This window comes from Nycticebus coucang, chromosome 4 (assembly GCF_027406575.1).
Source record: "Nycticebus coucang isolate mNycCou1 chromosome 4, mNycCou1.pri, whole genome shotgun sequence".
Taxonomy (NCBI): Eukaryota; Metazoa; Chordata; class Mammalia; order Primates; family Lorisidae; genus Nycticebus; species Nycticebus coucang.
In genome coordinates this window covers 84,484,416-84,499,527 of record NC_069783.1, presented here as the reverse complement: position 1 = coordinate 84,499,527, position 15,112 = coordinate 84,484,416, and the positions used below count along the sequence as shown (strand labels likewise).

Genomic DNA, 15,112 nt, shown 5'->3' with positions numbered 1-15,112 from the left:
TGTAGAATTCTGCCTACCACAGTTGGATTTAACAAATAGAGAAGAAGAGGAAGGCCCCCAAACTGAACGAGTGTGGGCTTTTGGTTAGGAAGTCTGAGAGGAAACTTTTATCTTTGTTTTGGTTCCACACCCAGTTAAAATCAAGCATCTTAAGTCGAGTTTACTATCTATAGCAAGTATTTCTTTTCTTTTGGGGAGCAAAGTTGAATTGCCTCATGAAATTCCTACCCTTTGAGGGGTTCTAGGCGAGCATAAGGGTCTTCAGACCGATTTCACATTCTGCTCCAGGGAAGTTTTGTCTCCTATCTCCAGCCTGCTTGGCCGGGATTAGCAGGTGGCACCCGGGCTAATGCTGGCTCCTGCTCACCTCTCAGGATTAACACTTTCTCATCGCTTCTGCCTCAGAGCGGTTTCCTCCCACTCCATCCAGGACAGCCTGACTAAAAAACCTGTTCTTAATAGTTTCTCCAGCATCTCGGGGATTTTGAGTTGGCAGATTTCTCCAGAATCTGGTTGGCCAGGTACAGCAGTCATTATCTATCTTCATCTTCCAATAGACCCCCAGAAACCTTTGCTCATCCTATTTCCCCTTCCCTGCTCACTCTTCCTCATCTTCTCTATTTGTTAAATCCAACTCCGTAGGCAGAATTCTAAAATGGCTCCCCAGATTCCTCGCCCTCAGGGTATGCACACTTTCTGCCAGTCACTCAAACACTAAGTGTTGCTGTGAGGGCTTTTGCAGATATAATTAAGCTCCCACAGCAGTTGACCTTAAAATAAGGAGAATATCTGGGTGGGACTGCCCTAATCATGTGAGGGTTTTTTGTTTTTGCAGTTTTTACAGTTTTTGGCTGGGGGTGGGTTTGAACCCACCACCTCTGGCATATGGGGCCGGCACCCTACTCCTTTGAGCCACAGGCGCTGCCCTCATGTGAGGTTTTTAAAAGAGAATTCTGTCTGATTGGTAGCAGAAGAGAAAGTAACAGAGTTGCACTCTGGCTGCCCTAGAAGAAAGTAAACGTTCCTGCTGTGACCTTCCTATGGGGTCACAGGGCAAGAAACTTTCTATGGGAGTCCCCCCCTGCAATCTGAGGGTGGTCCATGGCCAACAGCTCGCAAAAACATGAGAACCTCAATTCCACAGCAAAGAAATAAATTCTGCCAAAAAGCAGTGAACTTGGATGAGGACCCTAGCCCAGATGAGAACTGCAAGTCCTAGTTACCACTTTGATTTCAGTCATGTGACATCTTGAATGGAGAATCCAGTTAAACTTTATTTTACTTCAACTGTAAGATAATAAAGTTGTGTTGTTTTAATCTAAATGTGTGGTAATTTGTTATATAATAAAGGAAAATTAATACAGTCCAAACAAATCCACCTGCCAATATAGCGGCCTTATTCTTCCAAGCCACATTTGCGTCTCACCCTTGAGCTCTGAGGCAGATTCAGCTGTTGTCTTTCAATGCTCCTATGGCTCTTTGCTGATTAACAGTCCTCTTGTATCCCCTATTACTGTTAGTTTATTTTAAAGTTTCTTTCTCTTCATTCAGACCCTTTAGTCCTTCAAAGAGAGAACCATGTCTTAGGAGGGACCTGGAATTTGATGGCCTGGGTTCCAATGCTGACTTTGCTAATTCTTAGCCATATGACCTTGGGACGTTAATTCATCTCCTGAAATTTCTCTAAGCCTCAGCTTCCTTAGGTAAGATATGGGGGTGAGAAGATTTTACCTCCAAGGGGTGTTGTAAAGGTAAAATGAAGTCATTTTGGTATACACTTGGCAGGATGCCTGGCCCACGACAGTCACTCAGCAAATGTTTGTGGGATGAATATATATGGGTGAAGGATGGACTCAGCAAGGGCCCAGGGACATGTCTACGTCTATCCATATGCTTCCTGCCACTTCCAGAAGAATTCATTCCGTGTGAGGCTGTTTCCTCAATTCGAGCCTCCTCTGCCAACGGACAGCCTTCTCAGGATGTTTTTGTAACTGTCTTTTTCCCTTTGTTTGTTTTACTCCCCACTTCTCCTGTGATTGCTCACAGGAAACATTCCTAGAAAAGCCTCAAGGGACAAGACTTCCTTTGTGCTTCAGGGCAGCAGACAGAGCCTTTGTTCTGTTGGCTGCAGCTGCTCCCCAGCCCCTGGGGGCCTATGGAAGGGACAGTGCCTCAGGAGGACTAGGCTGCAGTCTAAGGGATGGAAGAAAAAGACTAAGAGGATGCTTCAGGAAGTAAGCCTGGGCCTGAGAACCACACAAGTGTTACAGGGTGAAGGACTCCTCACACCTCCTGCCTCACAATCACCCTCAGGCTGGGCTGTCACCCACACCCTCCTTTCTTTCTGGCCACCTACAAAACAGTCACATCAGCAGCATCAAAGACACCAGGCCCTTGGGGAAGGCACAGCTTCTGTCTTGGTGTGGGATGAGAGCCAGGGCAGACAAAAAGAAACAGCCCATCTGGAGAGGCCTCTGAGACCTCAGTAATTTGAACCATTGACTCCCCTCATTTTTACTTATTGCAAAAAATAACATTATAACAACATTAAAGAAAAAATTTTAAAAAGGAAGAAAGATTACTCATGATCCTGCCATCCTAACACAACTGTTTTCTTTTGCCAAGTTCTCTCCCAGTTTTCGGCCACATGATAGAAGTTGGCATACAATCTGTCCTCTTTTTTTTTTTTTTTTTTTTTTTGTAGAGACAGAGTGTCACTTTATGGCCCTCGGGTAGAGTGCCGTGGCATCACACAGCTCACAGCAACCTCCAACTCCTGGGCTTAAGCGATTCTCTTGCCTCAGCCTCCAGAGTAGCTGGGACTACAGGCGCCCGCCACAACGCCCAGCTATTTTTTGGTTGCAGTTCAGCCGGGGCCGGGTTTGAACCTGCCACCCTCGGTATATGGGGCCAGGCGCCGCCCCCAATCTGTCCTCTTTTTTATTTTTTTCACATAATGTTATATCTTAAGACTTTTCTAGCATTGACATATAATCTGCACATTGGCCTCTTTTTCCCTCTTGCAAATATTCCAGCCAATTTAATTGAAGCATAATTCATTCCTTAAGCCTTAGGGATTCTTGTCCCTTGAATCTTTGAAGTTGAGTCTTAGCAACGCTGTAAATGAAGGGAAGTTTATGTTTGGGGCCTGTGTGCATCCCTTACAGATCATCTTTTTTCCCTACTAGCAATTTTAGCCCCTGAGTTCTCTTGCCATATCCCAGTCCCCAACCTGGTCTCTAATGTTATATCCTTATTCAGTGGGCTATTAAAAATAATTACAGGTTCTATTTTTTTCTCAATATAATAGCAATATGTGTTCATGTTGTCCAATTTGAGAACTATAGAAATGCAAAAGATAAAAATCTGTTGTAATCTAGATACTCAGATAGAGCTGTTTTGACCTCGTTTGTGGGTAGTAGGTTCCTTTACTTCCAAGACCCTGCTCTACCATCCAGCTTCATTTCGAAGTTAATTTCAATTGCAATGATGATGGCTGAATGAGTAAACCCTAGAAAGTATATGATCTTAAGGTCTTAGTACCTGTTTTGTAAAAATATGTACAAACAGGTACATGGAAAATCAGCTGGGGCACCTGAGGTTGGCTAGTTTAAACCACAGAGGAACTCATTATCTTATATAACTAGAATGTAGGGAGGCAGGATGGGCTTCAGAGTTGGTCTGATCTAGTGACTCAACAATGTCATAAAGGAAATGATTTCTTTCTAACCTCCTTCCTCTGTTTCCCACAGCATTATTTTTTCCTGAAGTACTACAAGTACTCTTCTTGTAGCCCAAAATGTCTGTCTTATCAGTAGCTTCTGAGGCTCCTTACAGCCTGGCTCCCATCTAGCAGGAAATGAAAGCATCTCTTCCCCCAAATCCAAAAAATTCCTGAGATTTCCTCTGACTGGATCATTCTGGTTCCTACAGCCACCTATGAACTCACCCTACTGACAAGGAGGAGACTATTCCGGGGAAGTTCAGATCAACAGGTCTCAAACTCTTGTCTTAGGACCACTTTACCTCTTAGGAATTACTGAGGATCCCAAAGAATCTTTTAAACATAGGTTTTACTTCTTGTATTTGTCAAATTAGAAATTAAAACTGAGGGATTTTAAGAATATTTACTAATTCATTAAAAATAACAAATCCATGTTTACATAACATATTGATAAAAATGAACTTTTCCAAAACAAAAAGATTGATGAGAAAAATTGCTTTTTTCTTTTTAAAATTTTTTTGCAAGTCTTTTAAGTCTGGCTTAATAGATGATAGCTGCATTTTCATAGCTTCTTCTGCATTCAATCTGTTGTAAGTTATTTCACCTGAAGTTTATGAAGAAAACCTGGCCTTATATTGATATGCAATTGGACAAGTATTTTAATAATCTTTTAAGATTATTCCTTTATCTTTCATATTATACTAAAACTCTACAGGGGTCATTTCTTAATATTTGTTGCACTATGAAATCTGAAATCTTATCTGCAAACCTCTCATATTTTAAAGTATATATAAATAAGAGTATATTAAAAGCATATATGTATATACACTCATTTTTTGCCTTGTACTTTAAACAGACCTTTACTCATGTATGATTTTGTAACATTATGCATTAAAATGCATGAACCATTTGTAAAGCAAAGATTTACTGAGTAAATGTAGGTCTTTCAGCTGTTAATATGCTATACATTATCCAATATCCAAAAATCACATTCATTAATAAAACCATTGATCTCATTAGAAAAGTTCTTAAACATCCAGAAATTGTCAAACTCATGGTGATGCATGTTTCCCAAAATTCTAAATTTCTCTTGAAAGAAGGATCTTTTTCATCATTGGCAACAAATAGTCAATTTTTTCCTTGAAGACACAGGCTCACTTAGTTCATTTTCAAGATACCTACAAATACTCAAGTGAGAATAGTCATAGTTTATCACACGTTTTCTCAAGTTAAAATTGTGTTGCCTTAAGAAAAACAGCTAGTTCAGGCTCGACGCCTGTGGCTCAAGTGGCTAAGGCGCCAGCCACATACACCTGAGCTGGGGGTTTGAATCCAGCCTGGGCCGCCAAGCAACAATGATGGCTGTATCCAAAAAATAGCCAGGCGTTGTGGCAGGCGCCTGCAGTCCCAGCTACTCGGGAGGCAGAGGCAGGAGAATCGCTTGAGCCCAAGAGTTGGAGGTTGCTGTGAGCTGTGATGTCACAGCACTCTACTCAGAGCGACAGCTTGAGGCTCTGTCTCAAAAACAAACAAACAAAAAGAATAGAAGATAACAGGCGGTGCCTGTGGCTCAGTGAGTAGGGCGCCCGCCCCATATAACGAGGGTGGCGGGCTTGAACCCCGCCCCGGCCAAACTGCAACAAGAACAAAAAATAGCCAGGCCTTGTGGCGGGTGCCTGTAGCCCCAGGTACTCGGGAGGCGGAGGCAAGAGAATCGCCTAAGCCGAAGAGGTGGAGGTTGCTGTGCACTATGACGCCATGGCACTCTGAGGGTAACAAAATGAGACTGTCTCAAAAAAAAAAAAAAAAAAAAGTAGTCTGGGTGACTCTTTTCTAGTCAATGTCCAGAAGCTTCTCTGAGACCAGCCACTGACTTGCAGAGATACATGTAAGGCTTTGAGAGCTAGTAGCTGATCTCAGTCTACAGTTTGGTGGAGATCTCTGCCTTAAACCAGAATGTAGCTAAGGATGGCTCCGTGGCTGGTGAAAAGGCAGCTGGACTAGGTAGGACTCATCTTTGCTGCACAAGCGGGTCAACCGCTTCCTCCCCAAATGAGTGGGATAAATGAGACAGTGAATACTTAACAGATGTCCTGTGAGGCTGCCACAGGAGGAAGCTTCAAGTTCCCTTTCTTGCTCACTCCCACCTCACATCTGCCCTTATAAGCCTGGGTACTGCTGACTCTCTTACAGCAGCCATAATACATCAGGGCCTGGCTTTATTAACAAGGGTTATCTGAGAGAGAAGGGGAAGAACTGGGGAGGCAAAGAGTGATGGATCCACCAGGCAGACCTTGGGCTAGTCTCCAAGAGTAAGAGGGCGTCGTGGTCAGCAGTCTCCTTGCAGCTGTAACTGACACAGGCAGCTGCTCTGCCTGGAGAGCCTTGGCGACCCACTAGATTTAGATCGCCCAGTGACAGCTTTTCCTTCAATATTTAAGAATACTCAAAAAAAAAAAAAAAAGAATACTCCTAGTGTCCTCCACTTACAATAATCCAGAGATATTTTATGGTAAAAATCCCTTTGGGCAGTGTGAAAGCAGAGGCCTTCCATCCTCTCTATTCTAAAGCTTTCCATCCTGACATGATTACCCAGGTAGCACGTTTTTTACGGTACCCCAGTAAGAACAGAGACTTCTCCAAACCAGCTGTCCTGTGCAAGCCGTTGCAAAAAAGAGCGATAAGGCTATGGGTTTATGCAAATACATTTGGCTCCGTGTGGAGGGATTTTCCTTTCCAAACCAAGAAGGGTACTACAGTCACATGGTCGCGATGCTCTGCGTCTATCCGAAAGGAAGTTCTAAAAGCGGACCAACTCCACTGGCTACACTAGTCAACAAGTCCCAAATCACAGGAAAGTTGCAAGCGCACAAAATATGCTCAGCTGTGTTAAAGAAATAACACAGCAGTGTTTTAACTATTTTTAATTTCTGAATTTTGAGATTCACTAATATTTACGCTTTAAAAAATTATACGATATTCCCCTTCTTCCTAATTAAGGGGGCCTTGCTCTAGCCCTGCCTCCGCCTGAGAGGCGTACGGGCTGGGGGCGCCCTGCTCCCCCCACAGCACAGTGGGGAAAAGGGGCTGCGCGCTCTGGGGGCGGGGGGGAGGGTGCTTCGGGAGCCCTTGCGCGCTCCGATTGGCCGCCTGCGTCCTCGTGACTCCCGGCCCCGCCTCCACGCCCCTTCTCTGCCTTCGCGCGGAGGAGCAGACAGGCCGGGGCTGAATGGGCGTGAGCGCGGCGCCGCGGGCGTGCGGGGGAGCGGGGCCCAGGGTTGGCGGCTGGCCCGCGCCCCCTCCCTAGCATGAGGACTGAGTCGACAGGCTGCGTGGAGCGGCGTCCCCTGCAGCGGCGACCAGAGGAGGCGGCGGCACCTGCTGGCCGAGGTACGTGGCGCAGCCCCCTCCTCTACATAGCGGGGGCCGGTGGGCTGGGGGCTGCCGCGGCAACCAGTCCCTGTCCCGCCTAGCAGGACCCGGCGTCTCCGTTCCAGGCCCCGCTGGGCATCACCCAGGGCGCTGTGCCCCCGGACGCGCCTGGCGGGGACGCCGGCCGAGGGTCGTGGCCCGGGGCTGCCTACAGTGGGCGGAGTGCGCAGCTGCCAGAGCAGGTGTGGATGCGGTTGGGTGTCCGGGGCGTACGCCGGGGTGTCTGGTCCCGCTGCAGTGGCCCTTTTCCCCTACGCTTTCCCCAGCGGCTCGGGGTTTAATTCATTGCTGGAAGCTTCTAAGCCAGCAGAGCCGGGACGGGCTTCGGGGACCCTCTGCAGGGTTACTAGCAGCTCCGGAAACCGCTCCCTGCATTAGTCCAAAGGCGTGATGTGGTATCTATCAGTAAAAATTAGCCAGTGACCTTCGCAGCCCCTCCTCTACGACTGGTCCTGCGGAGGAGACGTTTTGGCGACCTTTTGGTGTTTTTGGAATTGTGAGCAGTGCCTATCTGATAAGGGCGTGCATTCAATGAGCCTTTCGTGCGTAAGTAACGCAGCTTTTTCAGAGAGCATCTCTGATGAGTTGGGCGAATGAAGAGAGGCAGGTTCCTGCCCTTACCCAACACCAGCTGGGTGACCTTGGCAGACACGGAGCCCGTTGTGGGCTGGTTCTCTTGGTCTGTGCTGGGAGGCTTAAACCGCTGATAGCCAAGGTCTCTTTCAGGCCCTAGGCTTTTTGATCATAAAAAATACATTCAGAATGGAGTGGGTCCTGCAGAATCTCCAGTCGACTAGGGAGATGAATTTTATATCCTAGTATTCATGTATCCTTGATTCATGTATGTGGTATTTGCTTTATTAAGTATCATTAGAAGGGAAAATGGTTTCATGTGCTACGCTTCGTCTGGCATTCCTAGGTCGCCTTCTCCTCCTTGGGCCCAGGGGTGTACTGGGTCACAAAGGGGAAGAAGGTTCATCTCCTGCCCTCTGGGTGTTTAGCGGAGCCCTGCCTCTGCCTTATGACTGCCCATCCTCTTCTACAGAAGGATACACTGTCCTGAAACTGTGGAAGAGGAATCCATTTCTGCTAAATAAAGGGGCACAGACTCAGATGTGGTCAGGACAGGTTGTGGTTTCACTTGTGTAATCCCGAAAGCTTTACAGCTCAGAGGAGTGTCTAACGTTGCTAGTCACAGAGCCAGCAATCCCTTTGGCTTGGACACAGAGAGAGAGGCTAATATGAACTGCAATAACACTGTAGCCAGAATGTCCTGAGTCTTTTGACATGTATGTCCATTGTATTTGTGTTGCTGTTTCTGTAAGATGAAATGACCCTTGGATATTCTTGGTTATGATGAGTGTTTCTTCTTTCAGGCAAGAAATGGATGAGATGGGAAGACCTAAAAAGCCTTATGTAAAGGAGAGGGAGAGAGGGCTGGTCAGCAGAAGTCCTGAGAGCTTACATTTATGATTCTTTTTAAAATTATAGTTTTGTTACAGCTACACATTGTTCCCTGTTATCAAAATAGATTGGCGGTGGCAGGGTGCATTGGTTCACGCCTATAATCCTAGTACTCTGGAAAGCTAAGGCCGGTGGATTGCTTGAGCTTAGGTTAGTGAAACCCTGTCTCTAATCAAAAATAGGAAAAACTAGGCAGGCATCTTTGTGGGTGCCTGTAGTTCCACCTACTGGGAAGGCTGAGGCAAGAGGATCTCTTGAACCCAGGAGTTTGATGTTGCTGTGAGCTATGATGATGCTGCTGCACTCTAGCTAGGACAACAGAGCAAGACAATGTTTTAAACAAAAAAATAGATTGGTGGTGAATTGTAAGGGTCTATGGAAGGTAGACTAGAAACCAACTCTTTGTTCTTTGTTTTGCTTCCCCCAATTCTTTCCTGCTTCCCTTGCACGGCTATTTGTAGCAGTAAAGCTAGTTTACCTAGCAGGTTAGCTTTGGGAGGTGGATAGGCAACGAAAAGAGGTTCGGGGGTCCTCAATGGGAGTCCATCCCAGGTGCAGGACAGAGATGCATGTCTTAGAGCCAGCAGTTCTTGGGAGAAGGGGAAGGCTTACTCTTCATACCCTTCCAGCTCCTGAGGAGGGATTTTATCTACACTGCCTGTGAACACCATGGAGGATTGCGATTGCTCCCAGAGGGCATGCTCTGTGTTTTTAGTCTAGCTGGGAAGCTTTGGCAGAAATGAAACAACTCGGAATATGCCACGTTAATGATGCTACACACTCCTAAACTGCTGAGGAAGGAGAGGCAAAGGCAGGATCAGTGTGGGTGGCATAAGTTAGCAAAGGCATCCAAAGGTGGGGGGAGGGTGGGCAGTGAACCACAGGCTTGGTGTGGAAGGAAACCATAAATATGATGGTGACACACAGAGAGAGACGCAGCTTAAGCACACGTGCAGAAAAGAAGCAGATGAAATGTGTAAGGGAGCAGGAGAAAAATGAGCTTAGAGGGGTTTAAGGACACTACAAGGCTTGTCTTACCTGAGTACCAGACAAAGTTATTAATATTTTTCAAGCGTACACACAGTGAATTTTCCAAACAGAACATGCCCATGCACTTAGTACTCAGATCAAGCAGCAACTTGCCAAGACTCCAGGAGCTCCCCATGTGCTCCCTGCAGTCACTGCCTCCCTAGGCCCCCCCTGCCCTGACTTCCCACACCCTGTACCTTACTAGACAGAATCCTACAATGTCTCTTTTTCTTCAAACATAAGGTTTCTGAGAGTCACTCCTGACGCTGCCTGTGGCTGTAATGTTTACTATCATTGCTGATAATGGCCATTGTGTGAATTTACCCCATCTTTGTCCTTGTGTTGTCAGTGGACATTTGGGCAGTTTCTAGCTAGCACCTGGCTGTTACAAATAGTGGTATTTGGTACATGTATGTACGCATTTCTGATAGCTCTCTACCTGGGAGAGACCTTTTTGGGTCATGGATGTACGTGTTGCTCAGATTGGAAAGCCAGGGGCAAAGCTGTTTTATTCTAGTTGTGGAATAATGACATTGGTAGTTCCTTGCTACTAGCTGATGAGGGCAACAGTTCTGAGGAGACAGAGATGGGAGTTACTCCAGCAGTCAGGATCAGTTTCTACCTGGCAGAGCCTCATGACCTTGGTAAGTATGGTCACCTGCAGGTCCCAGTCTGGAGGTGGATCAGGCAGCTTGGCAGACTGAGCTGTGGGGAAGCTTTAAGCTCCAAGAGGCTTCACCTTAAGGAATAATTTCTCTGGCCAAATTACTTGACTTGATCTCAGCTCCCACTGTTCTTGATTTGCACAAACCTCTCTTCTGTTGAACTCTGGTAACATTGTACTTACTGTGCAATATTCTTTCTGTGTCTGCTTCTCTGACCTGCTTTCCCTGTGCTTCTGCATTTCTGCTTAAGAGGTCCCCAGGACTTGGAGAGGAAGCTCATTTCTTGTTTGGGCTTTGAGGTCATGTAAGACATTTTAATTCTTCTGTTACAGCATTAAGTTATTAGGTGGTTAACTAACTCTGTACCCATGAGCTCTTTCCTTTTTTCCTTTAGTTTTTAACATCTGGAATTATAATAGTTAAGTATCATGTGAAAGGATTGGATAGGCTTGATAAAAATAACAACTTAGGTTAAGAAAAGGTCTACTTTGCTGAAATAGTACTTTTGTCTTTTGGATGTTAAGGCTGTTTTTAAGACCATGTGTTTTTTTCATAATTAAAGGCTTTTGTATTCAGTGTTGAGCAGGGGAAGTTTTTCTTTTCTTTTCTTTTCTTTCTTTTTTTTTTTTTTTTTTGAGACAGAGTTTTGAAACTCTGAGTTTCTCAGAGTTACACTGTCGCTCTGGGTAGGTGCCGTGGTGTCACAGACCACAGCAATCCCAAGCTCTTGAGCTCCAAATCCATCCTCTTGCCTCAGCCTCCCAAGTAGCTGGGACTATAGGAGCCCACCACAACACCCAGCTATTTTGTTTAGAGATGGGGTCTCACTCTTGCTCAGGCTGGTCTTGAATGCCTGAGCTCAGGCCGTCTATCTACCTCAGCCTCCCAGAGTGCTAGGATTATAGGCGTGAGCCACCACGCCCGGCCCCAGGGGAAGCTTTTCTCTTAGGCATGTAGTTTCTTCTCCCTGGCCTGTGCGTTTTCATCCTCTTCTGTATTGTTCTTCACCTTTCTCTGCTTTTCACAAACCTTTTGTTCTCAGGTCCTATATAGACTCAAACAAGAAACTTAGGCTAAGGGCAAGTGTGGCCTCTGCTACTCTCCCATCTTTGCTTTTAGTTTTCTGCAGTCAGGTCTTAGGACTTGGCGACCAGTGTGGGCTTCTTGTTTATCCTTCCTCTGAACAGCACTGTCCAGTGGAAATATAACCTGACTCACACATATAATTTTAAATTACCTAATAGCTACATTTAAAAAATTAAAAAGAGAAAGGTGGATGGAAGTTTCAGTTTCCCAGGAAGTTTTCAGTTCTAAACTCCAATGCACCTCATAACAGCTTCAAACTATATAAATTGTTAATGAGCTGCTTTATATTCTTTTGTTTATACTAAATCTGCTTCCTACCCTTGCAATGAACCCACTTGCTACAAAAGATAGATAAGATAGAGTCGAGTGCTTCACTAATTGACTTTATTCTCACCTATTGTAGACATGTTACATGTATTAGCTCATTTAGTTTTCACTGTAGCCCTATGAGTTTGGTACCATTATTATTCCCATTTTACAAAAAGGGCTGATGAGGTACAGAGAGGTTAAGAAACTCTAGTGGGCAGAACTGAGTTCTGACTCAGGTAGTTTGGCCTGGAGGTGATAAATGAGGCAATCGTATCCACGTCTTTGCAGCGTATCGTGTGTTCCTACCCTACCCCTGAGGATGGCTTCTGTCACAATTGTGAGTCTTCCTTGAGGTGGCTGAGATGGGTCTGTTCCCTGTGCAGGTGTGAGCATTCCTGGGCATCACCATCATCACTCGGCTTGGTCTCCATGGCAGCCTCCTGACCGGTCATGCCTCCTGAGAGAACTTGCCCATCTCCACTTCAGCTTTGAGAGAGGTGTCTGAGGTGTCTCCAAAAGCCAGTTCTACTTTAAACCACCCCTTCAGTTGCTCCTTCTTATTCTTAGGGTAAAATTCCAGCCGCCTGCAGCATGGACTGCTTCTCCTTTCCAGCACTCGCAGTATGTTATCCCCTCTAGGGCTGGATCCTTCAGCCACAGTGAACTTGGAGTTCCCCTGTTAGTGTCTGCTGTCCCTGCTCTGGGGGCACCTACCTCCTCCATCCCACTCTCATTCCTACTCGGACCTCAGCAAAAACATTTCTTCCTCAGGGAAGTCTTTTCTTTTTTTTCTTTTTTTTTTTGTAGAGACAGTCTCATTTTACTGCTGTCGGGTAGAGTGCCATAGCGTCACACGGCTCACAGCAACCTCCACCTCTTGGGCTTTTGCGATTCTCTTGCCTCAGCCTCCCGAGTAGCTGGGACTACAGGCGCCCACCACAACGCCCGGCTATTTTTTTGTTGCAGTTTGGCCGAGGCTGGGTTTGAACCCGCCACCCTCGGCACATGGGGCCGGCGCCCTACTCACTGAGCCACAGGCACCGTCAGGGAAGTCTTTTCTAAGATACCTCCCCTCCAAAATCTTCTAAGACATCTCGTAACACTCTGCCTTTGTGTCCTATTTAGAATAAAAGAAAAACTATGAAAATAGTTATATGGATGATAGATTATGTCCCTGTTTTTTTGCCTTTTTCTTTTTGTGACAGAGTCTTAGTTGCCCTGGGTAGAATGCTGTGGTATAGCTCACATCAACTTCAAACTCTTGGGCTCAAGCAATCCTTTCCTCAGCCTACTGAGTAGCTGGGACTAGAGGCATGTGCCACACACCCAGCTAATCTTTCTATTTTTAGTAGAGACAGGGACTTGCTCTTCTCAGGCTGGTCTCGAACTCCTGAGCTCAAGCAACCTACCTGCCTTGGCCTCCCAGAGTGCCAGGATTACAGGCATGAGCCACCACGGCTTCTCTGTTTTTTAAAAGTGAGATTATGAGAGTTTTTTTGGATGCAGGGACAGTGCCCGTGGTGCTTGTTGCTGTATCCCTAGGCATATACCCCATGTTTGATTAAAAACTGGTTGTATAATTAAAAACTGATATGTCTGTTTGGGAGCCTGCCCAAATGCTGGTTTCCCAGATTTTTGGAGCCAAGAGTAAAAAAGATGTGTGAGTGGGGCGTAAAAGGAAATCTTGTGTTTTAGTCACGCCTCTTACAGACCTAAATATATGTCTTTGGTTTTAGAAATTTAAACATGTTTAACTTGTTCTGAGTTTAAAGTGACCCAAACAGAGTCTTCCTTTGCCTCTGGTGCAATTCCTTCCTCTCCTGCCATCCGCGAATTGTCAGGTTCTGTCAAACTCCAGGTTCTTCCCAGTCACTGTCTGTCCAGTTCCTTTTCTAGGTCCATCACTCCACTTTCCAAGATGGGGCTTTACGTGACTAATCTGCTTCTTCTGTTCCTACAGGACACATAGGATTATTGGATACCACAAGTTATTGTATGACTAGCAGATTCCCTGCCTTCCCTTCCCCATCCACCTTTGATGGTATCACTTTCATATCCCAAACCCTTTACATTTGCCTTTCTTTTGGGGGTGATGGGATATTTCAGAATTTGCCTACAGCCTTTCTTATTATCTCATACCCCATATTTCAGATTACACTCAAGTTAGGGAAAGGTCCTCTCACTGGAGCCTGTTTACCTTGGGTCCCAGAATTGCTTTTATTAACTGTCAATTCTACTGGCTTTCACTTTTTCCTATCAAGTATTATTACTTATTTGGCCCAAGTACTTGCTTGTATTTCCTTTTGCATGATCCCAATCGTAGCAATATATACACATGCAAAGAGTAGAGGCTGACAGAGCATAGATCTGAATGTTAACACTGAGTACCACTGGGTTGTGGGATGACAGTGATTTTTAAATGTTCTTTCTGCTTTCAGATAGTTTTCTGAAGTTTCTGAAACTTTTCTGAAGTTTCTAACTTTGTGATGACAGAGTTTTAACAAAGTTACTTGGGTAAGGCAAATCAGTTTCTAAACCTGATCAAGCTAGAGTATGAGGTAGTTGAGAGTTGAGTTTTTTTGGGTTTTTTTGTTTGTTTTTTTTTTAGAGACAGAGTTTGACTTTGTCACCCTTAGTAGAGTACTGTGCATCACAGCTCACAGCAACCTCCAGCTCTTAGGCTTAGGCGATTCTCTTGCCTCAGCCTCCCGAGTAGCTGGACTACAGGCACCCACTACAAGGCCCGGCTGTTTTTTGTTCTTTTTTTTTGTTATAGTTTGGCCAGGGCCGGGTTTGAACCTGCCACCCTTGGTATGTGGGGCCGGCGGCCTACTCACCGAGCCACAGGCACGGCCCTGAGTTTTTGTTCTTGAACGTAGCTCCATACACTGTATCATGGTGTAGAAATCACCAAGGTGACTCTCAGCATTACCCCTGAAAAATTAGGCATTGGTGTGAAGATGACTAAGCTGTCAGCTCTCAGGACCTGGGTGTCTTTTCTTGCTTCCTCTAGTCACCTTGTGAGTTGAAGGGCTGAGTTTCTAGAAAACACAGCCCTGGTAGAGAATGTAGCATACTCCCAACTCATATATGCCGTACTCTTAAAAGCAGATCTAGAGGTTTTTTTTCTTCATAGCTCAAAGTGAACATAAACTGGGGTTAATTGAATAAACTCTGATTGGAGTCTCACATGTTAACCCCTGCTCATTGATACTGCTTTATCCAGCCCTAGGTCTATTCTTAGGTTTGAACTTGTTTGACCTCATACAGAATTTTGTCCTTCTTCCTCCAGAATCTAGCAGGAGGTACCGAAACAAATAGATTTGATAAGAAACAGGATACTTAACTTAGTCTCTAAGTATCCCAGGAAATTACTTATTAATTACGAAGGGAAAATAGTAAC

At 45.4% G+C, this 15,112-nt stretch overlaps 1 protein-coding gene across 2 annotated transcripts in view; it reads left to right on the top strand.

Moving 5' to 3' along the window:
* The first annotated feature begins 6,931 nt into the window (after window positions 1-6,931).
* The window catches only part of ST3GAL5 (ST3 beta-galactoside alpha-2,3-sialyltransferase 5), a 69,141-nt gene continuing 60,960 nt past the window's right edge, over window positions 6,932-15,112 (top strand). Inside the window, exon 1 of one of the 2 annotated variants that reach the window (XM_053586797.1) lies at window positions 6,932-7,114. In XM_053586797.1, coding sequence (XP_053442772.1) covers window positions 7,033-7,114 — 82 coding nt within the window. In that variant the 5' untranslated portion in view covers window positions 6,932-7,032. Of the gene's footprint in view, window positions 7,115-7,694; window positions 7,703-15,112 lie in introns of those variants that run through there. The other variant, XM_053586800.1, reaches the window with a different exon arrangement.